The sequence below is a fragment of the Camellia sinensis genome, chromosome 12 (assembly GCF_055761805.1).
Source record: "Camellia sinensis isolate YWXY chromosome 12, ASM5576180v1, whole genome shotgun sequence".
NCBI classification, from domain to species: Eukaryota; Viridiplantae; Streptophyta; class Magnoliopsida; order Ericales; family Theaceae; genus Camellia; species Camellia sinensis.
Genome location: NC_138972.1, coordinates 125,264,296 through 125,292,054, shown reverse-complemented (window position 1 = coordinate 125,292,054; position 27,759 = coordinate 125,264,296). Strand labels below are relative to the sequence as shown.

General features: G+C 32.6%; 2 protein-coding genes across 2 annotated transcripts; both read left to right on the top strand.

Annotated features, from left to right (window-relative positions):
• Positions 1-330: 330 nt before the first annotated feature.
• LOC114277106 (serine/threonine-protein phosphatase PP2A-2 catalytic subunit) lies at positions 331-11,125 on the top strand. Its single transcript, XM_028218943.2, has 11 exons — positions 331-667; positions 4,546-4,602; positions 5,267-5,350; positions 6,927-6,998; positions 7,231-7,302; positions 7,580-7,620; positions 8,957-9,023; positions 9,744-9,935; positions 10,037-10,126; positions 10,252-10,359; positions 10,555-11,125. Exons 1-11 carry the CDS (start codon positions 575-577, stop codon positions 10,618-10,620), a joined length of 942 nt encoding a protein of 313 aa, XP_028074744.1. The 5' UTR covers positions 331-574; the 3' UTR covers positions 10,621-11,125.
• Positions 11,126-24,376: 13,251 nt separating this feature from the next.
• On the top strand, positions 24,377-26,349 carry LOC114277086 (putative polyamine transporter At3g13620). The gene has a single exon (XM_028218907.2). The coding sequence runs from the start codon at positions 24,577-24,579 to the stop codon at positions 26,065-26,067; it is 1,491 nt and encodes a 496-aa protein (XP_028074708.2). The 5' UTR covers positions 24,377-24,576; the 3' UTR covers positions 26,068-26,349.
• The last annotated feature ends 1,410 nt before the right edge of the window (positions 26,350-27,759 follow it).

The window sequence follows — 27,759 nt, the reverse complement described above, 5'->3', positions numbered from 1 at the left end:
CACATAAATCAAGTTAATTTCATAATCGGATACCGATAAGGTCGTCAATTCGAGAACAAAGTGGAAACATGAACATATATTTCTACAATAAACAAATAGAAACACAAACGATTCAACACGCATGTAATTAATGTAGAATTTCTTTTTAATTACTTATTAGACATCCTTAAATATGATTTATCAATTAATCATGAATCGAAATTGTTACATTATAATTAGTAGAGGGATTTAAAAATATTAAAAAAATTTATCCTTTTAACAAGAAAAGAAAGCTAAGACGGATTTATGGTCAAATTTTTCTATTTATTATGTAATTTATATTTGGAAATTCTCATTTTATGTGATGAGCAATTAAATTATTTAATTAAATTTTTTTTTTTAAAGAAAGGAGTGGTGATAGAAGGAAGAAAAAGAGCTTTCCGTCGTTGGTTTCACCACCTCCGCTCGCTCCCACTCACTCTCCTCTCTCTCATCTGCCTCCTCTCTCTCTCTCTCTCTCTCTCTCTCTCTAGACTGATTCATCCGTGGGAGGACGACGACGGAGAAGCAGATCCGTGGTTCAGAAAAAAGAAGGATGAGCTTCGATTCCGTCCCTTCGAGCACTCGTGGCAACCTCGACGAGCAGATTTCTCAGCTCATGCAGTGCAAGCCTCTATCCGAGCCTGAGGTTTATTTTTTTGTTTTTTTTCGATGAATTATTGAAAATTTATGATACTGTGAGTCATTTACTTGTTCTATCTGAGTTATAAATGATTGGAATCGATTCGCGAGTTTTTTTGTAGGAAAAATTATGTATTTTTGTCAAATTGCACAGTGATCTGAACTTTCAGATGACCTTTCGGGGTTTTTTAGAGCTGACTTAGCGGTGGATTTTGAGTAGATCCGGATGTTTCGGATTTAGACTTATGTGGTGATTGAATCTGATCCGTTATTTGGGAATTTTGGCGAATCATGGGGAAAAAATGGTGCAACTTTGATTCTTAGGTCCAGTTTGGCCGGAGGGATTGGATTAGGGATAAAGTGAAAAAGTAATACCTAGCTAGTACAATGGATGAGATTATGGCACCCATTTGGTGCAGCTTATTAGGGTGCTTTTGTGTTTTAGGAAGTTTTTGTAACAGCTTACGCATGAAAATGACCTTTAAGTCCCAAAAAAAAAAAAAGAGAGAAGATTTTTTGAGGGGCTGGGAGATGTTTAGTTTTTAACTTGCAGTAAGCTACACCATGTTGGGCTAGTGTTGAATAAAACATTAGATTAGAGGAAGATGATCTTTGGTCGTTGGATGGCCCAAGTGGGTATTTGTTTTCCCCATTTTAGGATATAATGTTTGGTAGGACATCATATGCCAAGCTAAAAATGCAACCAAACACCAGACAATAAAACTTATGGACAATATGGGACCTACAGGATAACAAATCTCACCAACCCTTGGTGTCAAACGGGGCATCAGTGACCTTAAGTTCAAAAATTAAATTTTGCCTTATTGCAGTACAGTTGCAGTGGGACCCTTCGGCCACATGGTGATTTGGTGAGTGTAAGGTTTTAAAAATTGTCGCAACCGTTATCTAACGTCATTACGTAACGGTTGTGGTGGTTACCGCCATATGTTGCGGCCTTTATAGCGGTGTGACGGAAATTCACATGTGTAATGGCCGTTTTGGTGTTACGTAACGGTACCATAACAGCCGTAACGGTCCGTTAGATACCGTTATATTATATCCTTCTACAATATTCTGAATAACTTTCTTTTTCAAAAAAAATAAAAATAAAAACTTATAAAAAAAGAACAAGTACTCAAGTGATTTAAGTCCCAAAAAATTTTTTTATATGAATTTTTTTCTTTATAATTTTTTTTTAATTTATGACACAATTTTTATTTTATAATCATTTTATTTAATAATTGTGAATATTTTTTATTCATTTAGTTTAGGTATTAATAAAAAATAAATTGCAGACATTTAAAATTGATTATTCTTAAAGTCATTAACTATTGAAATAATATGTAAAAAGCTCATTTTATAGCGATTTAAAAATATGAAATATACTAGATCCAAGGTTTTAAAAAGCGGCCGCAACCGTTACGTAACGGTTGTGGTAGTTACCGCCATCTCTTATAGCCGTTATAGCAGTGTGATGGAAATTCACATGTGTAATGGCCGTTTTGGTACCGTAACGGTCCGTTAGATACCGTTACACCCTTTTACAACATTCTGAATAGCTTTCTTTTCAAAAAATGAAAATAAATAAAAGTTTACAGAAAAAGAATAAATATTCAAGTGATTCAAATCTAAAGAAAAAATTTTATATGAATTTTTTTCTTTATAATATATATCTTTTAATTTATGGCACAATTTTTATTTTATAATTCTTTGATTTAATAATTGTGAATATTTTTTATTCAGTTAATTCAATTATTGGTAAAAAATAATTTATAAACATTTAAAATCAATTATTTTTAAAATCAATTATTTTTAAAATCATTAATTATTGAAATAAAATGTAAAAAACTTCTTTTATAGTGATTTGAAAATATGAAATATATTGGATCCTACTAAAAATTAACAAAAATAGATCAAAATTTATTTTAAATCCCAATAAATGTGATTTTGAAGGAAAAAAAAATACATATCGGTAAGTTTTTTTCAAATTGTGTGAAAAATAAAAAAAAAATCACGGTTCCAGTTACCGGTTACTGCAACCGCTACGCTACGGCCTTTACATCCTGCAACAACTACTGCGTCACTGCAACTGTTACGGTGATCGCAATCGCTTTTCAAAATCTTGATTAGATCATACTTAAAAATTAACAAAAAATGATCAAAATTTATTTTAAATCTCAATAAATGTGATTTTGAAAAAAGAAAATATGAGTATCCGTAAGTTTTCTTCAAATTATGCGAAAAATAAAAAAAAATCACTGTTTCGGTTACCGCAACCGTTACGCTACGGCCTTTACATCCTGCAACTGTTGCTGCGTCACCGCAATTATTACGACGGCTGTAACCGCTTTTCAGAACCTTGAGTGAGTGGCTCTGCGGTAGTCCATTCAATCTTTACCATAGATGTAGAAAAAAAATACTTGTTAACAATTGAGGTGGTATATGGATATGGATGTTCATGTTGTAGATTTTGATTGTGTCGTCTTTCTCGTTCCCGTTGCAACACCCATTGTGGGTTACCGATACCACTTGTTGGAGTTCTTAGTTATTGACAGATAAAGGGGATTAAAATGCCTTTTCCTTATTGAAGTTGAGAAATCTTAACTGAGATTAACTTGTGACTAGAGTATATAGATATGTTCTTGGTTACAATCACAGGTAATAAATTCAATGCATCTTTAAAATATTGTTTAACAAAGTATTCAATAAAATCTGTGATTATTAGATTTTGCTTCCGTATTATGTCAATGAACCCCTGGGGATTAGTTGGACTTTAATCCGGACACCCCAACCACCCCCCCCCCCCCCCCCCCCCCCAACCCAAAAAAAAAAAAAAAAGAACTTCAACTAGATTCTTCAGTGCCACCAGGTCAAATTATCATGTTTTTAAGTGCAACACTAGTGATCATGCTGTTTTTCATTTTTGCTTAAAACTTATAGGATGTAACAAACATCTAAAGTTCAATTAACAAGCCAAATCTGATCTCAATTTCCTATCATCAATACAAAAGATGCCAATCAGTGACATATCCTTCAACAAATAGCAAATAAACAAAAACAATTTCACATAAAATATATTTTTATTTCCACAAGGTTGTAATTGTGGTGTCCATAAACAAACCATGGATGTATAGACATTTCCCTCTTCTCATGGTATTTACCTTTATTTTGACCAACTCTTTTAGACCAATGGCTATTAGAGATCATAGTCACCGTTATCTCAATATATATGTTAATAACATCCCATTCAGCTTTTGTATTCATCCACAAACTTCCACGGTAAATAACACAACAAAATAACTAAGCACCATCAATCAACCACAAATAGATTAGTAAGCAATTACCAATCAGTTATCAACGTTTGATGTTTGGACGTAGTGTTTGATTAGGTGCAATCTAAATAAACATATGGGTATACACGTGTTCTCATTTACACTTAGCATCAAAAGTCACGCATTTCTTAAAGTTTGCTTTTGTTCCTGCTTTCCTGCAAGAGTCCAGACTCTTCTCATAGTTTCCCTCTCAGATAATTGCTACAATGACTGAAATTTGATCATATCCCATAACCATTATAGCTCAATTATTGGAAAATCTATTACAGTGAATGAAAAACAATTACAACTTGATTATTCCTCTATCATGATAAATGAATAAGGATGTTGTCAAAGAAGCTTTTCATTTGTCGCTTGCATTTTAAGTAGAGGCCATAGATTTGACCCTTATCCAGGACAAGCATCTATATATTAATCCAATTTCCCTTTTTATTGGTGAGGAACTTTTGTTATCTGTACGACCTAGTCTCACAGAACTCACCTTTTAATGGATATCTTTCTGTTTTGGCATAATAAGAAAGGATTCTTCAATGACATTTTTTTTTTTTTGTAGGTTAGGATGTTATGTGAGAAGGCTAAGGAGATTCTAATGGAAGAAAGCAATGTTCAGGTATGTCTTTTGTTTATAAATTGGCGCTATTTGGCCAGTCATCGTTTCTGTTAAAAATTGGCAAGAATCTTGAGATCTGGCGTGCGCGCGTGCACACACACACATATATAATGAAGTTAATCCTTGGAGAAACAAAAAGCTACCCCTTTTAATCTCCCAAAGTTGGCTCCCTGTGTACTGTGAACACTGCACACTGCCATTACATTTTTTGTTGCTATGGGTCATCAGTGGGTGGCTCCTAAGCATTCTCCTACAAATGAGAAAAAAAAGAAAAAAAAAAGAGAAAAGAAAATCCCTATTATATTATGCCATTCCCATCAACACTCACGTGTCCCAAGGACAATGCAAAGAAATGACGTTTTGATATTCTTAGACCCACACATGGGTAGAAAAACAACATAAGGGTGAATCTTAGCTGATAAAAAAAAAGGGTTGAAAGCAAACTTAACTCTTACATTCAAGTTTTTTTTTTCTTTCTTTTAAAAGGTTGTTTTTTTTCCACTTTTGTCCTTTTCTTTGGGGTTAGGGGGTGAGGAAACTGGTTAAGTGGGTTGCTTGATATGCTTTTTGTATTTGCATCGTATATATCATTTCAGTTTATATATGATCTTAGTTTGTGCAAATCCTAATTAGTCTTTTCTTTTGGGGGGGGGGGTCTATGCAGCCTGTGAAAAGCCCGGTAACGATCTGTGGTGATATTCATGGGCAATTCCATGATCTTGCAGAGCTTTTTCGAATTGGAGGGAAGGTATTAATCTGATTTAAACATTTTGTATGATATACGAATTTAGGCAAGGATATGGTGATTGTATGATTGATTTCCACTGCTAATAGGATTACTATGCCTTCTGAAGATTAAAATGCCTGAACTTTTCAGTTGCATTGCCACTTAAAGATCCAAGATTTCATAGTATGGCTGTGCTATGTGTTGCCACATGAATGTTGTTGGGATTTTGTTGGCCATCTATAGTGCTTAACTTGGAATTGGATTCGTGAATAATTAGATGCCTACTTTTAAAGGGAATCAATAAAAAAGGCAAACTCATTATTAAATTATTTCCATCTGGCATTTGAAACCCAAACTCATTAATCTTTGCACTCATTGTGCCATAGAACCCTAGTCCACTTGCTATTGTCTATTCTGTAAGTCCTTCAGCTCAAAGTGACTTTATGCAAATATTTGATCCAAATCTTTTACCTGCTAATCCACCAACGTACCACAATGATAGAACACAATTCTGAAACACAACCACATAATTTTAAATTCTTAAATGACCCCTATTGTTTATATTCATATCAATACATGCATTTCTATGAATATTTTTGAAACACTTCCTTACAAAGAAATGACATTATAAAATAGTAGATTTGACATAAATAAATTCTGGCAGATATAAATTGTGACATATATTTTCATATACAATATCATAAATGATCAAATAAAAATAAAAGTAAGCACAAATTATGTTACCCATAAATTCTTTTGTTTGTATGTTTGTGTGACTGTAGTCGTGTGTGGACTTTTTAAGGTTGCCATATTGTATGCTCTGTGTCCATGTTGACACTCAACAACATCCCTGGCTCCTGATCGTAGTCAATATGTTTTTTTTAACCAGGCTTTCACTATTTGCTGATCACACCAAAAAAAAAAAAAAAAAGGAAAAAAGAAAAAAGAAGAAGCTTCTACTATTTCTTAATCAACTATGTCATATGATGAAGGCGATAATATCAATATATTCTTCTAGTAAAATTCAATAGTGTCTACATATTATTTTTTAAATTATTCGTTTATTATTATTAATATGTTTATTTTTATATGATAATTATAGTTTAATATTATTATTATTTTTGGAAGCTGTTTGCTTGTTCATCACCTTAAAGTTACAAGTGTAAATGAGGTCTCAAGTTTTGAGGAAGCAAAGACAGGAGAGGAGAGTAGTGGGGAAGAGTTGAGAGCTTGTCATGTCATCCTGATTCTTTGTTCTTAAATGCAACATATTTAAAAAATGGGAAAAAAGAAAAAACAAAAAAAGAAACAGAAAAAGCTGAAAGTTCATGAGAAATTAGTAACAAGTTGAAACAGTATTATTAATCACATGAACACTGTAAAAAATGCAATAACCTATCTCTAGGAGTTTTTGTCACTGAATCAAGCCTCTTTGTTTGTTTGTATCTTGGTTGTAAACTTACTTGTGTACCTTCATTTGGATATGCTAGTACAAATATGCATCAAATTGTTTATCTTATTAAGTTTATGTTTTTGAACTTATTTTTATAGAAATTTTGATTAAATTGATTTATGGTTGCCTTTTTGTGATTGGTAGTGTCCAGATACAAATTATTTGTTTATGGGAGATTATGTTGATCGTGGCTATTATTCAGTTGAAACTGTAACGGTAAGTGCACGTTTTCTATTGTTTACTAATGTGTTGTGGATAATCAATTAAGGAACACTTACTGCCTTAGCTGGTAAAATAATTGGATATACTAGGATTACATAATGGTGCACAAGGTCTTTCTTTTTTTTTTGTATGTATTACCCAATGAAAATGATTTACCTTGAATTTTCCTTGTGTTAATTGAAGTGTTGCGACTGTTGTTCTGATACTGATCAATTCATGCATTCAGCTTCTGGTGGCCCTGAAAGTGCGCTATCCCCAACGAATTACTATTTTAAGAGGAAATCATGAGAGTCGGCAGGTATACTGGTTCTGTACTCTGTTGTTATGTTTTCATTAATGTATTCCCAACTTCCCATGACTAGAAAATGGCTGCAAAAGGAATTGCATGATAGCTATAATTGATTATATCCACATACATCATAATTTGATTGAATAAATGTCCTTCTTTCTTCCATATTGGTGTAGCCTTCTTTCATTTTACTTTGAAAATTCTTTTGCCGATTAGTTCATGGTTTATGAATTCTTTTCTAGGCACTGGATGGTTTGTGCTGAGTGGTTTCTGTTTTGGGTTGCAGATCACTCAAGTTTATGGGTTTTATGATGAATGCCTACGAAAGTGAGTTCCTCACACCTTTTGCTTTTAGGAGGTTAAAAGTTTGTACTGAATGATGAAGTCATGCACTTTGTGGCTTACAAGTTTAAGGCGCAATCTCGAATATGTCTGCATAATTTTAGCCTCCTGTTCTATGCACAATGTCTGCTTTTTATCTTGTACAGTTTTTTAACATTTTGCTTGGTTTTGGAATCTCTCAAGTGGACTTCTTTCCTTGGAAGCCCATTTAGAGATTTTTGTGAAGCATGGTGAAATATTGTTGACTGGCCTCTCTAGGAAGCTGCAACTTCCTAATTTTTGTTATTTATTGTTGTTGAAGTTGATGCTTTTTAAGACTGAATCATAGCTTACCGACAAGGTTTTAAAAAGCGGTCGCAACCGTTATGTAACGCCGTTACATAACGGTTTTGGCGGTTACCGCCACCCGTTACAGCCGCTTTTGCAGGGTGATTGAGATTCACAGGTGTGTCGGCCGTAGCGGTCGTAACGGTGCCGTAACAGCCGTAACGGCCTGTTACGCACCGTTACGTAACGGTTCCAAACTATTTTTTTCGAAAAAACATACAAAAAAAAAATGAAAATTGAGGAAGAGGGATAGAGAGAAGAGGGAAGATAAAGAGAAAAAATGGAGGAGCAAGAGATAGAGAGAGAAGAGGGAAAATGAAGAACATGTTATTGATTTGTTGAAATTGTAAGACCTATACTATTCTATTCAGCTGCTATCACTAAACTATTTTGTTTGTGTGTATCTATCTATATATTGTTTGAAAATAATAATAATAATAAGTGTGGTCATTATCTATTTGGCTTGGTTAAAATATGTATATATATATATATATATATAGGCTCTTATTTATTCTCTTACTTTTGTCATTGTTTATCTTATATATAATAGTTAGTGATTGATTTTTTGTATAATATAAAGTCATTAATTATTAAAATAAAATGTTAAAAACTCAATTTATAGTGATTTAAAAATATGAAATATATTGGATCATACTTAAAAATTTATAAAAATTGATCAATATTTATTTTTAACCCAATAAATATGATCATGAAAAAAAAATATGCGTATTGGTAATTTTTTTTTCAAATTGTGCGAAAAATAAAAAAATTCATGGTTCCGGTTACCGCAACCGTTACACTACGGCCTTTACACCCGGCAACCGCAACAGCGTCACCGCCACCGTTACGGCGACCGCAACCGCTTTTCAGAACCTTGTTTGGGTCACTTTCTTATTCCGCTTCTTGTTCCTTTCTTCTTTCTTTCTTTTTAAAAATTGGTTGGTTTACATATATAAATCTGTGCTGTTAAGCGTTCTCTTGCTTTTGTTTGCAGATACGGTAATGCCAATGTGTGGAAGATCTTTACAGATTTGTTCGATTATTTTCCTCTTACAGCACTGGTTAGTATGGCTTTTAACATATGTATCAATCGTCTGTGAATCTTGAATTTGAGAGAAAAGAAAATCAATTAAATTACATTTCTATGCTACTTATTCGTCGTGTTTAGAATAGGCATTTTTGCCTTATCCCCAGACCAAAATTCTACTACAACTATTTGCATTGTCTGCACTGTGACGACTGTTGACTATGCTACAATTGTATCTGTTTTCCTGATTATTTGTAAATATATCATATATCATTTCTGCCCTTACACATAGATTTACTTATATACCATGCAACAAAAAGCAATAATGCAGCACTTCTTGCTTCCTTCAGTAGTTTTGCTCTTGCATTCTTATTTCGAGGTTTGCATCCTAGGATCAAGTTGTACTCTGGTTTTCTAATTTCATTCTTAGAGTTGTTCTCTTGGACTTCCAAAAGTCAGTCTGAAGATTGAATTAGCTGCATTTAAATGAGTTAGTAATTTCACTATGACTTCCTATCTAATTGAGGTTTCATTGCACTCCCAATTTGTTTCCATTGACTGCGTACCTCATTTTTTGGATGGTCTTGGTAGACAATCAAAGTGTTCTGAATCATATGCTGCATCCGTATATATTAAAATGGCCTGAAAACAAAGAAATGTGATTAATGTTTTAATTCTTGCCATTCATGATATCGTTTTTCATTATATTTTTTAGGGACTTTGGTGTTGATTCATGATGTTTTCTAAATTTTAGGTTGAATCTGAAATCTTTTGCCTCCATGGTGGATTATCCCCCTCCATTGAAACCCTTGATAACATACGTAATTTCGACCGTGTTCAAGAAGTTCCTCATGAGGGGCCAATGTGCGATCTTTTATGGTCCGACCCTGATGATCGTTGTGGTTGGGGTATCTCACCCAGGGGTGCTGGATATACTTTTGGCCAAGTATCTTAATTCTTCCTTCCTGGTGTATCTTTCTTCCAGTTCCAGAAAAAATAAAAAAGTAAAAAAACTTTATTTTCTAACCACTTGCATGGTTCTTGCAGGACATATCGGAGCAGTTCAACCATACCAATAATTTAAAGCTAATTGCCAGAGCACACCAACTGGTTATGGAGGGATTTAACTGGGGACATGTAAGTACTTGTGCAACCTTTTGGATTTGTTTTGTGTGATTTTGTTGATGGGTGACTTATTCAAAAGAAGTACAAATTGTTCGAGGGTGAGATTTGTCGCCTGATTTTGCATTTGTTTGTTACAGGAGCAAAAGGTAGTTACCATATTTAGTGCACCTAATTATTGTTATCGATGCGGCAACATGGCATCCATCCTGGAAGTTGATGACTGCAAGGGCCACACTTTTATTCAGGTCTCTGTCTCTATCACACGCGCTCGCACACGCACATGGGCACTTTTAACACAGGCTATATTATAATTAGTATTAGGATAATGAGAGGAAATCCAGCTTTGGTGTGATTTTTTGTACTGTATTTTTTGTGTTGTCTCACTTGAAACTACAGTGGCCACTAAAGCTCACAAAGTACATGTCTGTTGTTGGTTGCAGTTTGAGCCAGCACCCAGGAGGGGAGAGCCGGATGTAACACGGAGAACACCAGATTATTTCCTATAAATGCAACACTTGAATTATTGCTAAATTTCAAGCGGCAAGGTGTGTCTGCTAGCTATTTTTTCAAGTTGGGAGCTATTCTTCCCAAATTAAAGAGCCTATAATTTTGGGATGATAGTGAAAGGGTGTTGGAAAGAATGTAAAATCAGCATGTAAAGGCTTCCTTTGACTCACAGTTATTTGCTGAAATTGTACCGGTAAAGAAGGCTGAAGATCTGGTGAGACACATTTAACAAGCCTATCTGCCATTTTCTGCAGACAATTCGGTGTCCTCTTTCTTTTCTTATATGTTTTTTTGGCTTTCAAACCTTCATTTTGTATTTCTTTATTGTACAAGGGTGGTCCTCTAGGGTTGGGATTCTGTAGATTTAAAACTGTTGTTTTTTTCCCCCTTTTGGCCCCCCTGTTCGGCTTCTTCTAATTGGTGTTTTTATAATTTTTGGCATATTTGAATTCCTCTTTTTTTAGAATGGAGAGACAGCATCACTTTGTTTTTTTGGTAAGAAAAGTTAGCATAACATAAATAAAATTAAGCGAATACAACACGATGGTAGAAAGACCCCCTAGCATCATCCAAAAGCTGTAAAGAAATACAATCAGGTGCATTAGATAGTAAGGTAAAGTTCAAGTCACTATTGAGCCTTTGTTGGCTAGAATGTCTATGCACTTGTTTCCTTCTCGAACGCATCACATTCATACCAACATAAGTTGCCCCACCTAAAGCAAAACACACACACATGTATATTCCCAAAAATTGTATAATTTCATTGGAATGCAGCAGAATGTTGGGGGGGGGGGGGGGGGGGATGCTCCACATTGAAAAGCAGATGTTTTGGATGGAGGACAGAAGAAAGCAAAAATGTGTGTCGGATTCTGGTTATCTGCTGAGGAAGCTACTGTGTGTTGCAGATTTGAGATGCCTCTAGACAGAAAGTGATTCCATTCCTTGCAAATTATTGATTTCAAAACCATGGAGAGAATATGCTTCTTTACTTCACTAAATGTCACACTAAATACATACTGTTATATATAGAGAGAGAGAGATATATGCTGATCAGAGTTACAGAAAGGTGATATGACCAGCCTATGCTAGTTATACAACTCAAGAGAAATGCTAAATCACGTCTATTAAGCGGTGATTAATAGTAGTATATGTATAAAAAAATAACAATGTCTGATAGTCTAAATTTTCATGATCCGAATGGTTCGAATGTCTCAAAATGACGTCGTTTTGGGGGTAAAATGACGTCGTTTTGATACATCCGAGCTATTCGGATTATACAAATTCGAAGTATCAAGGATTTTTTTATAAAAAAATATTATATAAAATTGTATAGAAATGTATTAAAATATGTCAAATGTGTATAGACGTAGTAATTTTTTTGACATTATTTTGATTTTTAACAAATAATTAGTGGCTAAAAATTTATGTTTATATGACTTGTCCGGTCCTTTCTCATCATAATATTAGATCACTTTTGGAGAATTTATCGTTCGCTATATAAATATTAAAAAGTTGAGATGAAAAATGTGCCCTAATTGTTTAGCACAGAATAAATCTATCACTTACCATTTTTTTCTTATAAAAAAATAAAAATAAATAAACTTTGCTGCAATAAACATGTGCTCACAATATAAGCCAGCTTAGATTTTTTTTTTTTTTTGACTTATTTGAGTCAAATCACTTCTTTATTTTTTTTATATTTTTTTTATAATAAATAAAAAAAATAATTTATATAACACTTTTGAAAATAATTCTAAATAAATAAATAAAAAAGCATGTGTTCCAACTTTTCTAAAGTCAAACATACATCTTTTGTTATTGCAATTCAAACCATATTTTTCTTGGCTCCCTGTCGTTGTATTTGACCCCGCATTTCTATCTTTTTTTTTTAAAAAGGAAAATTGCACTGCAGGGCTAGCTTTTAAAAAAAATTATAAATTAGTGAAAAAATGTATCAATTTTAATAATTAAAGTTATAATTTTTTTTATGAATTTATAATATTTTTGTAGTATTATTACTGATTTGTAATTTTTTCTTTTTTAATAACATGTTATAAATATTATTATTATATAAAGCTTGATGTAAATGTCATATATTTCATTTTTTTAAAAAAATAATAATGATAATTTTTAAATCCCCTAAGTAAGAAAACTGATTCAGATGTAATATTTTAGCCATTCATTCGGGTACACCAGAAAGAAACTCGCCCCCAGAAAAAGATGTTTCATAATGCGTTAGGGTCTAAATTTTCATCTTTTAGATATCTGTGCATTAGCTACAAAAAAGATAAGATTCATCCAATAATAGCATATAATTTTATTATATTTATATTTTTAAAAAATAAAAAATAAATATGATTTTAAAAATGGACTCTACATTTTTTTAAAAGAAAATTAGTTTAAGGTCCCTCTCCAACTTTTGATAAGAGGAGAGGTACACAATAATATATTTTGATGGCTAAAGTCTCTCAACTTTCTTTAATGTTATAAAATACCTTATTTATCCTTGTTTGGATTTTGGAATATTCTATTGCTCAGTTAAAAAAAAAAAAGACAAGAATATTCAGTTGTTGATTTCATGGTGGGGATTTTGGAAACTGGTTTCACGGTGGAGATTTTGTCGGAGATTTCGTAGAGATTTCGCAAGTGTTGCAGTGTACTTGATGAGAGATTTCGACGATCGTGTAGGTGTTACAATGTGTTGATCGCGTAGGTTTTTTAGTAGAGTTGAATTAGGTATGGTTTCGATATAGATTCCACATGAATTTTGATTTTTGTTTTGAATTTTATGTAAGGATTCCGATTTGATATTAGTTGTTCGAGTGTATTTTTGCATTAGGTTTTTGTTTTCAGTTTTGATCAATTCGTAATTAAGTTCCGATTTGATTTTGTTTTCAGTTCCGATTTGATTTTGTTTTCAGTTTTGATCAATTCGTAATTAAAGAGAGGCTAGCTCAATGAAGTTGTTTATGATTTTTGGAGTTGATTTTTCATTTTCTATTATTGATCAATTTTAGACAGAGGCCATCTTGATAGAGTTGATTTTTATTTTTTGAAATTAATTTTGATTCTCTGTTTTTTTTTTTATCAATTTCAAAGAGTGTTGACAGTGTAGTTGATTTTGATGTTTAGAGTTCATTTTTCGTACTTTGTTATTCATCAACATGCTGATCAATGATAAGTTTTGTTCTCTATTTTTTCAAACCAGAGAAATTTGTTTAAACCAGAGAAATTTCATTCTCTGCACTTTTTGTTGGTATAGTCCAGAGAAAATTGTAAGTTTGTTATTATAATCCAAAGTTTCTAATGCAGATTGAATCTGAGAAAGTGAATGTAAGTTCTTAAATTTCTCTGGACTTTTATTTATAGTTGATAGAAAATTATAAGTTTGTTATTCACTTTCAGTTTGTAGTTCAGAGAAAATTATAAGTTTGTATAAAATGAATATAATTTTTTGTTTCTCTGAGCAAAAGTTCTTAAATTTCTTTGGACTTTTATGTTGATCTTGTGAAGTGTTTTTATGTTGAACAAATCATTTTTCTTATTTTTTCTTTCAGTTTTGATGGACAGTGTAGTGTTGTTGCTGTGCAAATATAGGAATGATACTATTGTCATTAATGTTTCATGTGAATTGAATTTTGATGAATTGGTTGACATTTTGTGTAAAACATGGGAGAATTTGAAACCTGAGACTATGTGTATTTCATATTCTATTATAGGCCATCCGAATTGTATGGTTCGAAATAATATTGATTTTCTGAATATGTTGAGGGTTGTTTGTGCACGTGGTGTTAATATAGTTGATGTTTCAGTTTGTAGCTGTAGTACTTCTAATGAAGATGATGAAGTGGGGTCTAATTGGGTAGATGTTGTGGATGGTGAATGTGATAGGCTGGTGGATATTGAAAGGAATTTACTCTCTAAGTTTTGTTCTCACCAAGAAAAGGTGTTATTGTCAGCTGGTTGGTGAAATAATATTACGAGTGTTGGACAAAAGTTTGAGGGTTGTGTGGTTGAGTTTCGTACTTTTTTATGCAAGTATGCTATTGAGGTTGGTTTTCAGTTTACGTATGTTAAAAATGACAAGCTGAGGGTTACGGCAGAATGTGCATATAAGGAATCAAGGAGATGTATGTGGCGTGTATATGCTTCAATTGAAAAAATAAATGGGTTCTTTTACATAAGGACTTTGAACAATGAACATATGTGTGGTGTGGCGGTTTATACGAGTAAACATGCTAGGATGACTTCCAGCTTAGTTTCTGGGCTGATACTTGAAGAGGTAAGTGCAAAACCTTTAACTCGTCCAGTGGATGTTGTCAAAGAAATAAAAGACAAGTATGGAGTCTCAATCAGTTATAGCTGTGGTTGGTTGGGGGTTGAAAAAGCAAAATGCAGTACATATGGGGATTCTTGTTTTTCATTCGATCAATTACGGTGGTATTTTGATGAGGCATTGAAGAACAATCCAGGTAGTTATTTTGAGTTAGATTTTGAAGATAACAAGCGTTTCAAAAGAGTGTTTGTGGCCTTTCATGTATGCATTGCTGGTTTCAAATATTGTCAGTCATTGCTTTTTCTTGATGAAACATTTTTGAAAGGACGATACAAAGGAGTTATACTTGCTGCAACGGGGAAAGATGGGAATGAAGGTAATTGTAAATATATCTTATTTTATCTAAGTATGTGAATTTTCTATACATGTAGGAATTGAGTGAATGTAATTTTTCTCTGACACTTTGAATTTTCTCTGGTTTTGGCCACTGTGTGGGTTTTCTATGGTTGTGGCCACTGTGAGAATTTTCACTGGATTTTGGTCAGTGTGTGAATTTTCTCTAGATGTTGTCATTGTGTGAATTGTATTTGTAGTTGTTCACTAAGTGAATTTTCTCTGGATATTCTGATTGTGTGAATTTTCTCTGTAGTTGGTCACTAAGTCAATTTTCTCTGGAGTTGGGCACTAAGTGAATTTTCTCTGGATGTTTGCAGTGTCAAATTTCTCTAGTTGTTTATTGTTCTAATCTTCTCTGCATGTGTATATCTAATATGTTTGTTCCTATTTCTTTTGTAGGTTTTTTTCCTATAGCTTTGCTGTTGTTGATGTTGAGAATAAAGACAATTGGTGTTGGTTTCTTGAACATTTATGTGGAGTATTGGGATCAGAAAGGGTGATAAATTTCATATCAGATCGACATTGTGGTATTGTGGAAGGAATTGCTAGGTTTTTCCCTAACTGCTTTCATGGATTTTGTCTTGAACATCTAAAGAGAAATTTGAGGGATAAGTTGTCATGTGGAAACACAAATTTGGTTAGGGAGACGATTGTGTCCGAGCTTTCAGAATGTGCATATGCGCCAACAAAGACATCATTTCATTTCAAGTTAAATGAATTAAAAAGTGAGGGAGAAGACATTGTGAGTGTTTTCTTGAGAAGTTTACCATATGAAAATTGGAGTGATGCATATTTTGAGGGGAAACGTTATGGTGAGATGTATTCAAATGTTGCTGAGTCATTCAATTCATGGATACGAGACGCTTGGCACTTGCCAATTACAAATTTGGTGGACATGATACGGTTGCAAATCATGAATATGAGGTCTGACAGGAGGTTGCTCTCTAGTAAATGGAATAAAGTTCTCTGTCATCGTATGGATAGTGTATTGAAGAAGGCTTTCTTGGATGGGAGGACATGGAATGTGAGTTTATCATCTGATAATGTGTTTGAAGTGCATTGTTTTCCTTTGGTTATGGTTGATCTTGGGTTGAGAAGTTGTTCATGTCAAAAATGGGAAATAAATGGGTATCCATGTCAACATGCTGTTGCTGCAATTTTTAGGAGTGAAAAGAATTTGAATTCATTTGTTGAACCCTTTTTTCATGCTGATATGTATCGTCAAGCATACTCATTTTCGATTGGCCCAATTCCAACTGTTGAAAAACCTGTGTATAGTATTGATGATGCTATGATTTTACCTCCAATGAATACGAGACTAGCTGGGAGACCAAAAAAGAACAGAATTTCTTTTACTGGAGAGTTTAAAAGGGTGATTAAGTGTAGTCGTTGTGAGAGTATTGGTCGCCATAATAAGAGGATATGCAAGGAACCTTTATTAAATAGTTGAGGATAATACATTTTATTGATTGAATAATACATTTAATGATTTCTTTGTGTATTTTGTTTTGTGAAATGTTTTTTAGACTTTGTATATAATAATATCAATCAAATTCATCCGGAGAAATTTTTCAATATCAGTTAAAGTGTGCATTGTGTTTGTTGATATATACTATAGGCAGTAGGTTTGTAATACCTGTCAACTTCATCCAGAGAAATTTTCCTATGGCAGAGAAAATTCTCTGTGTATTGTGTTTTGAAGCTTCAAATTCATCCACATAAACTTGAGAATGACAGAGAAAAGTATTGTGTGGATTGTGTTTTTTGAATTTGATAATTGTTTTGTACTAACACAGTGCATTACAAATTGCATGATCATATAGGCACCTTCTTTGGCACGATACAAGTTAAATTTCTCTGTGAATTTTTGATAACTTCATATCAGTTAAATTTATCCATAGAAGTTTGCCAGTAGAAGAGAAATTTACTATGGGCATTGTGTTTATTGAAATGTGCATTGTATTTTGTGAGGTGCAATTTATCTAGAGAAATTTGCCAATATCATTGAAAAACAGTGTGCATTGTGTTTGTTGAAATTTCTCTGAGTTTAAGAAATGTGCATTGTAAAACAGTGTGCACATTTCAAGAAATGTGCATACCAGACAGAGCATACACAAAATTATTGCACTGAGTACAACCAAGAAACAAAATTAAGCTCTTTTGAAATTTCTCTGAGTTGAGAATTTCTCTTGACCAGGGAAGAATTTATCTAGAATCACTTCAACTCAGAAATTTTTCTCAAAGCCAGAGAAATTTTCCTCACCAACCCAGAGAAATTCCCTCTCTCCAAATCATTCAACCTAGAGAAATTCACAACTCAGAAATTTCATTTTCTGTCACCATTCAAATCTGTCAATTTTATCCAGAGAAATTTTTCACTAGCAGACAAAATTATCTGGGCATTGTGTTTTGAAACTTCAAATTTATCCAGTGAAATTTTACAGTAGCAGAGAAAATTACCGTGCGCTTTGTGTTTTGTTGAGTTTGATGATTGTTTTGTACCAACACAAAGCATTATAGATTACATGATCATATCGGCATCCCCTTGGGCCAATATGAGTTAAATTTCTCTGTGAATTTCTGGTAATATCATACCAGAGAAATTTTTACAGACAATTTTCTCTGTGTGTATTGTGTTGACAATCACAATAAAATATATATATATATATATATTTAACCATTGATAGGTATGAAATTTACATTAGTCAAAATAAAAAAAAAATGAAATTTACATTAGTCAAAAAAGGATATATAAATATATGTCAAGCATCATCATTCCTTCAATGTATGAACAAAAAATTGAATGGTTAATACTGTATGGATATATACATATATGTGAGATAATTTTCTCTGTGTGGATATGTACATGGTCTTCCTTTCACTAGTTTCACTATTACATTTTTGGTTATTCTTCCGAAGATATTTCAATTGGTTCAGTCCATGACCGGCCAACTTCGGTCACAAATCTCTCTATGAGTTCTGCCCTCATCAACCTTATCTCTTGTGTGGTCAATTTGGAGTTGATAGGTTTGATGCTTGCTATATTGTTTCATTATATAGCAGACAAAGAGACCACAATCCAAACTGCATACAAATTACAGGTATGGTTAGTTTTAAGAAACATGCAAATCAAATTATCTTATTTATAGATGTTGTATGAAACTTACGAATCACTGTCTTGTTGTGGAGCATTGTTGACATACTCAAAGTCGTAACTTGTGTTTTGTGAGTTTATCAATTTGAAAGAGGGTTGTGATTGAGCCTCTCTTTCAAGGCAAGCTTTCAAAAAATTCTCCACATAATCTTGCTGCAAAAAAATAATTTTTAAATAACAGAGAAATTTACAGACAAATCAATGAGATTCTATGAAAATTATTATCACATAAACATTATGATGGATGAGAGAAATTTGCACTCGTTACCAATTATTTTGCATCTTTGACATATTTGTCTTTTGCATCATCCCTCATTGGCCTCAGTGAGTTGTAGAACCTCCATAAATTGTCTTGTTTGTCCAGGACAAACAAGGTCCAGTGATTTCCATGTGTGGACTTCTTATTACCTCCAGTATTTATTGGGAAATGAAGGAACCTATAGTTCCCCAATTCTGTTTCAATATGCTTGTCAAATAAGGACACTCGAAAAGCTTGATTTTTTGTCATCTGTGGTCAGAGAAAATCAAAAAATGGTTATGTTATGAGAAAGTTGAAATGACAAGAATTTAAGAAATATACACAGAGAAATTTTAAATGGACACAACTAGCCAGAGAAAATAAGACTAGTGATACAACTGGCTTCAAGAAGTGTCTTAAGAAGAAAAAGTAGTAAGTAAATTCCAGAGAAAATCAAATAAAATAGTAGTAACATACTAAGCTCATGGATGTGAAAAAAAATGAAGTTGGTTGTTGTCTTTCTCTCATTTGGTCAGCAAAAAGGATCTCTCCATAGCCATCAATGACCTGAAAAATATGATTTATAATTGTAATATTGGTTTATAAAGGCTGATGGAACATTGCAGAGAAATTTTGATGAAAGACTTACATTGTTGGCAATTTCTTTTTGCTTTATTAGGTTTCCAATGTCTTCGAAGGTAATGAGATTCAACTCACTCGTTCAAATTAAAGCCCTACAAGATGACAAAGAAAGGATTTAATTATTGTTAATGCAATATAAGTTCGTAATTTATTGTTTGTTATCTTCTATTTTATTTGTTGTACTTACTCAAGTCTAGACACATTTGATATGTGCTGCAAGATGTCTTTCACATGATCTTTTATCAATCTTGAAATCGGTAGAGTTTGTGGAAAGACCCAAGATTTTCTGATGTTTGTAGGTGGAGGCAAGATGTACGCATCAGCATCAAGTACTTCTTTGTCTTTCGTGGTTTGCTCAGTTTGCTTTGCAGCTTATTTTGAAGCTTTAGTCACTTTCGCAACTTTGGGATATTGAAATTCTGGATCGTGCTGCTTTTCCTTCATTTCTTTTGCTTTTAAATTTTTTATCATTGATGTCAGGTCTTTTTTGATTGTAGACAGTGAAAATATTAGTAAAAGTGAAATTTCTCTGAAGTAACAGATAATATTTCAATATGTAAATTTATTTGATTCAATATTTTTCAATTACCATAGACTTTTGTCTTTTGTTTCGGTTGTTCTTTGTGTGCCATTTGTTCTTGTTGGGTTGTTGGTTGTTGTTCCACTTGCATTCCAACTATACACAGTGGAAATCAAACAAGCCCCAAAAATCGAATAAGAAAATAGACAGAGAAAATCAAATGAGCAGTAGAAATCAATAGAAATAAGCGACAGAAATTAATGTGTTCAGAGAAATATAACTTCTAGAGAAAATTACCAATGACATAGAAAATTATAATAAATAGAAATTTCTCTGAGTTATGTTGTCACAAGAACATAACTTTTTGTGGCTCAAGATTTTCACTGACCTTGTGGTTGAAGTTGTATTGGTGTTCGGTATGGTTGTGTTGCTAGTTGGACGGATAGTTCTTGAACTTGTTTATGCAATTTAGCATTTTCAGTTTCAAGCTCCGAAATTGAATACCTCAACTATTGAATTGTTTTTGTATCGTTTTTTTTTTTAACCTCCAACATTCTTAGTTTCATTTGGATTGTGGTGTCTCTTTCTTGAAGTTCTGAGTTAAGTGATGTGAAGGTTCTTATTGCAATATCCTTTTCAGCAAGTAATTCAATCCAATTTCTTTCTTCTTCTTTTTAAGATTGAGAAAGTGCCTTTAGTTTTTGACGTAGATCAGCAATTTGGGCATCCTTTGATTCCTCGCATTCTTGAGGCTGATGCATTGTTGAGCCGCAAATGCTATCACGTTGTTGGTCCATCGGCTCATTACGTTCTTCTTCGTCACTTTCCTCTTTGTTTTCTTCTTGCTGTTCATCTTCTTCTTCACTGTCTTCTTCTTTCTGTTTATTTTGTTCTTTGTCTTCTGGTTCTATTTCTTCACTTTCTTCTCTGGCTTCTTTTTCTCCACTGCTTGCTTGATCATCTTGTCCATTGTTGGCTTCGTATTCTTCTATGTTGCCTTCTGCTTCTTCATTGAATTTGACAATTGCTTGATGTTTAGATGAATCTTGTAATGACTCCTTGAATTTGACAATTGCCTTTTTTTATTCTTTCTTCGTCTTTTTACCAAGACAGAACTCCTCTGATGGGTTTTTGACTAGCTCCTTGTTATCTATCTATATTTTATTAAAGAAATGTTACATAATTTACTGAGAGAAAAAATTCAAATAAGGAAAATAAAATTCATCTAAATGATACTAATGGGAAACAAACTTCAGAGAAAATTGTATGAGGCAGAGAAAAATACAGACAATAAGTTAATTTTATGAGGCAGAGAAAAGTATGAAACAAGCAACATAATTTAGATATCGGAGAAAATCAATCAAGGCATATAAGTTAATGTTTGACTATAATTGTGTCAGAGAAATTTGGATTCCAGAGAAAATTCATTAGAAAGGTAGAAATAAACAGTGTTTATCAAAGATGCAAGACACATAAGTTATGGGCCAGAGAAAATTACACACAAGGAGAAACAATTTTATGGGCTAGAGAAAATTATGAAACAACCAACATAATTTAGATATTAGAGAAAATCAATCAGGGCATATAAGTTAATGTGTTACAATTGTGGTCAGAGAAAATTGGATTGCATAGAAATTTGGAATGCAGAGAAAATTGATTACAATGGCAGAAATAAACTAGTTGGTACCAAAGAAGAAAACATAAATTGATAGTTCAGAGAAAATTGATCTTAATCAATCAATGCACAAGGAGGGAAACAAAGTAGTGGTCAGAGAAATTTTGGAATTTCACTGAGATTTCAGTAGCGATAGAAATCTAACCTGTCGAGGTACAAGAGAGTGGACTGGTGTCTTCTGCAACTGTTTCGTCAAGGTTTGCAGGTTCCACTTGGCACATCTTGGGAAGTCGGTTGTGTTACTATGTTCCGAGTCAATGATATTTGCATGTTCACATAGCCAATACTGTGATAAAAATTAAAGTAACTAAAATTTTCTAAACACACAAATTTGTAAGTATGATAACTGTAGATTTGAATGGATATTATACTTACCAGCAATGCAATAACACACCCCGTAACTTTTTCTGGAGTTTTGTGCAATGCTATGATAGAATCAATCAATGTTGATGTGATTGCTTCTGGCCAATCATACTGTTTCATTGATTCAAGAGGTTCCACATACTTTATAAAAACCTACCCTATTGAATTCCCATTTGTTGCAAAAAATAGGGTGAGATCCAAGTACAATGTAACAATGATTGCTACATCTTTGAAGTCAGTTGGTTGTTTGCCTTTCATTACTTTGACCAAGACATTTTTAAGAACAGGACCAGTGAGCCTTGTGTCCTTTTGAAATTTTCTCCTTCGGAATGCATATTTTGGCTTTTTAGAGTATCTTAATGACATGGCCCCTTTACCTCATTCTAAACAAAAAATCAAGGTCATGTCATTTGTTGTAAAGGTCAGGTTCTTTTTACCAATTGTGAATGCTTTTGTTTTTTCATTGTAACATTGGATTATGACAACTACATCATCATCAGATTTTTAAAATTTTTTTGAATCCATCCTTCCAATGGTTAGAACTTGGATCGAATAATTTTATAATTTCATTTTTTACAAATTGATAGCACGTGCATTAAAAATATATTTGAGCGTAGCATAAGTAGATTGGAGATGTTAAATTTCATTTATTTATTTATTTTTTATAGGGGTCTTTTGAAAAGCAAAAAAAAAAAAAAAAAAAATTTCATTTAAGTGTTTAACTTTTTATCCATTTTGAGTCACATCATTTCTCAAATTTTTTATTCATAAAAAGAAAAAATAAACTAAAAAAATTAAAAAATTAATTTTTTACCAATTTCTCAATTTTTCAAAACGCCACATAATAGGTTTTGTACATAGAAAGCGAAATAAAGTAGAAAATAAATTTATAATTTTTTTTTTACAAAATGATAGGACGTGCACTAAAAACGTATTTGAGCATAGCACAAGCAGATTGGAGAGAAGCTTTGAATCTCTGATTATATTAATTTAACAAAAAATTAGTATTAAAATTGAATAATAAAAACAAATCAGCATCAACATCAATTTATAAACTCTGGCTTCATTTAGGAAGTTGGGTTGATTTTTGACTTTTTATAGATTAGGCTAAAAAGTTTATTTGAGTTAATTTTTTAATTTTTTTGACTTTTATGAAAGAAAAAATAAAATGATTATGATTTGAATATGACATTTTAGATTATTTTGAAAAGATAGGTAAAAACTAATTTTTTGACTTTTTAAAAAAAAAAACGTGTAAAACAATAGAGAAATAAATGTGACTCAAAATAAGTTAAAAACTAAAAATAACTTTTAACCATTTTTTCAAAATAGCCTTTTGTTTTATTGATATTTTAATTTATTTTATCTTTTTATGTCTAATCTAGTTAAAAAATTAATTTTAGTTAACAAGTCAATCCAATCCAATCCAATTGCCAAACAACACCATATATATATGGATTAATTATATGTTTCACTATTATAATTTGATCAAAATTTCATTAGAGTTCTTATAATTTTAATTTAAACGAATTGATATGTATACTTTAAGTCTAATTTTAATTTGATCATTTCGACTAAATTTTTATTAATTTTGTCTATTTGTATATATTAAAAAATTAACAAGTATTCTAAAATTATTAATTTTAACATTTAATTTAAATAAAATGATCAAATTAAAATTAAATTTAAAATGTAATGATTAAATTATTTGAATTTAAATGTAAACAAAAATAAAATTGAAGTCTAATTTATATATTAACCCAATATATATATACACTCTTCAACAATTGAAAGTCCAAATTGGCTGCCGACTAAAACATTTGAATTCCCCAAATCTTGGTATCCATTTGTCAAAAACAAAAAGATGCCCTTTTTATTCTCTTATTTGCTTACACATACATACAGAGCAAGGATCCTCTAGAGTGATTTTTCTCTAAAGTTTCTTAGAGTGCTACATTGTGTGGTTGAGATTTACTGACAAGTCACATCAATTTTTCTGATGTGACTTGTCAGTAAATCTCAACCACATAATGTAACACTCTAGAAAACTTTAAGGAAATTTCACTTTAGAGGATCCTTGGTGCATACAGGCCTTCGTTGGGAGGTTGAGTATTTTAATTTATTATTTAATTATTTTAATTTGATTAAAATAATTAAATTTAAAAAATTAGTCAGTTTTTTTTTTTAAATTAATTTAATAATTATGAGAAAAAAAATTATGAATTAGATATAATATTTTATCTTATTAATTATTTTAATTTATTTTATTTTTTAATAAACTATTTTAACTAACACTGTTTTCAAGCACTCACATTACACTTTCAAACTTACAAAGCAAAAAAAAAAAAATGTTAAAAATTTTATTTAATATTTTTACTAATTTTCTTATATGAGTATGAAATTCATACTATCTAAAATAAATTTTATATAAACTCCACACTTATATATAATATTTAATAAAAATATTAATAAACCATTTGAGATTGAAATGAAACAAAAATGAAAAACAACTTCACCTGTCAAAATCTCTTCTCTCTTTCTCCTTCATCTGCAACCACTGGGTTTGATTGACTTGGACCAGCCTCCCATCATAATTTTTCAACTTGAAGATTACAAAATAGATTCTCATTTATTTCCACACTCTCTCTCTCTATTTATCTCTCAACCACACCCCCCCCAACTCTTCCAATAATGCAAATGGAGATCCAATCTCACAAAGGAAGAGGACCACCCCTTCCTCCACCATTTCCACCACTACCATCACAAAACACAGCAACAACTCCTCTAACCACCCAAAACATGTCCCAAGAACTCCCCATAACCACCGCCACCGCCGCCACCACCACCACCACCACCACCAAGAAACTAACTCTCATCCCACTCATCTTCCTGATATACTTTGAAGTAGCCGGAGGCCCATACGGCGAAGAGCCGGCGGTGAAAGCCGGCGGACCTCTTTTGGCCATCCTAGGCTTCCTGATATTCCCCTTCATCTGGAGCATCCCCGAAGCTCTCATCACCGCGGAGCTCTGCACCGCTTTCCCCGGCAACGGCGGGTTTGTGATCTGGGCCGACGCCGCCTTCGGCCCCTTCTTTGGTTCCCTGATGGGAACCTGGAAGCTCCTTAGCGGCATCATCAATGTCGCCGCCTTCCCCGCCCTCTGCATCGACTACCTGCAGCTCATCTTCCCCATCTTCTCCTCCGGACTCCCTCGCTACCTGGCCATCTTCATCTCTACTCTCCTCCTCTCCTTTCTCAATTACACTGGCCTCACCATCGTAGGCTACGCCGCCGTCATCCTCGGCGTCGTCTCTCTCCTTCCCTTCATCCTCATGTCTTTGATTGCAATACCCAAAATTCATCCTCACAGATGGCTCAGTTTAGGCCAAAAGGGTGTAAAAAAAGACTGGAACTTGTTTTTCAATACCCTCTTTTGGAATTTGAATTTTTGGGACAATGTTAGTACTCTTGCCGGTGAAGTGGATAAACCCCAAAAGAATTTTCCATTGGGTTTGTTTTCTGCAGTGATATTCACTTGTTTGGCTTATATAATCCCGCTTTTGGCAGTCACTGGCTCTGTATCGGTCGATCAGAATCAATGGGACACAGGGTTTATGGCTGATGCAGCTGAAATCATCTCTGGAAAATGGTTGAAATTCTGGATTGAAGTGGGTGCTGTTTTATCAACAATAGGATTATTCGAAGCACAGTTAAGCAGCAGTGCTTATCAAGTTCTGGGTATGGCAGAATTAGCTTTCTTGCCCAAGGTTTTCGGGCTGAGATCGAAATGGTTCAATACTCCATGGGTTGGGATTCTTTTATCAACTGTGATTACTCTTGCTGTTTCGCATATGACTTTTACAGATATTATATCTTCGGCCAATTTCTTGTATAGTTTGGGGATGTTGTTGGAGTTTGCTTCGTTTGTTTGGCTGAGGAGAAAGTTTCCGGCGATGAAGCGCCCGTATCGGGTGCCGATGAAGCTGCCGGGACTGATTATAATGTGCTTGATTCCATCTGGATTTTTGGTGTTTATAATGGCGATTGCGACCAAGATTGTGTACTTGGTCAGTGGGTTGATGACTGTGGCTGGAATTGGGTGGTATTTCTTGATGAAGAATTGCAAGCAAAGAAGGTGGATTGAGTTCAACAATGGTGAACAACGTGTTGTTGAGGAATGATGATGATGATTGATTGATTGATGAAGAAGAAGAAAATAGAGAGATACAGTTGGGTTTTGGGGTCTCTTTGGGTTCACTTGGGTTGAACTTGTTGCATAGGTTAATTTGGCAATTGAATTTGAGAAGACATATGTGTAATGATTTTTTTGTTTTTGTTTTTGTTCTGGTTCTTTCTTTTTTGGTAATTTTAATAAAAAAAAAGAAAGAAAAAAAATCATGTAATAGTTCTTTTAAACTGATTGTAGAAATTTCAGTGTGAATTAGTGACAGCAGTTTTAAACATTTTGTTTTCTTTAGACACGTATCAATTTATTCTCCTTAATTAAAAAATGTTACATTTTGTTACTATTAAAAAATGGCCTTATAATTTTTTTAGTATTGTTAAAAAATTAAATTTATATATTAAATAAAATTACTTTTTTAGTGTTGTTAATTTAAAATTATATATTAAATATAAATTATAAATGAAATTTAATTAAAAATAATAAATTATAAATTATGACCTTATAAATTAATTTTTTTTAGTGATGTTAAAAAATTAAATTTATATATTAAATAAAATTATATTTTTAGTGTTGTTAATTTAAAATTATATATTAAATAAAATATAAATTATAAATTTAATTTAATTGAAAATAATAAATTAAAAATTATGGCCTTATAAATTATCTTTATCCAGTCCGTCAAACCAAATATTGGATTCACAAAAAATAGTCCAATCTGTACATCTAATCCCATGACTAAACAAATATAGGATACAAATCCAGTCTAACCAAATAGTCCGGAGACAACGTATCTCAGGACTAATAGTTCAATAGATTACAATCCTCCCTTATCCAGTCCTTTCAAACAAACACACCCGAAGAGTAAGTTAGATATATATTTGTTTTCCAATGGTGCGTTTGATTGGGGGATAAGAGGAGACTATCCACTGTTGGAATTGTGATTCGGGAGAAGCTTGTTATTCAATATTTGTTTTTTTTTAGTCCGCTCTTTATCACCCATATGGGGAATTATACTATCTTAGGGGGTGGTATGGGACAATTTTCATTGAACTATTTACTGTTGGGATTAGAATGTGAAATGACTATTTTGACCATCTACTATTTAATTATGTATTATATTTAGTAAAATTTAATAAAATTTAAATGTTGCAATGTACACTACAACAAAATACATCTTTGGCGACTAAAATTGGTGACTAAAACAAATTTAGTCGCCAAAAGTTTTGGAATTGGCGACTAAAACTTTTTTTTGGTCGCCAAAAGTATAAAATTTAGCTACTAAATTTTTTTAGTCGGGATATATTAATTATTGGCGACTAAAAAATAATTTAGTCGCTAAAAATACTAGAATTGGCGACAAAAAAAAATTTTAGTCGCCGTATATTGAGTTTTGGCTACTAAAATATTTAGTCGCCGAATGTAAAATTAAAAATTTATTTTTTATCTTTTGGTGACCAAAAGTTTAGTTGCCAAAACATATTTTCAGTGACCAAAAATTAGTTTAGTCGCTGTATATTGGGTATTGGCTACTAAAATATTTAGTCACCAAATGTAAAATTAAAAAAAAAAAACTATCTTTGGCGACCAAAAGTTTAGTCAGCAAAACATATTTTTAGCGACCAAAAAGTAGTTTAGTCGCCAAAAAATAAAAAATTGGAGGGAGACATTTATAATTTAAATTTGAGGA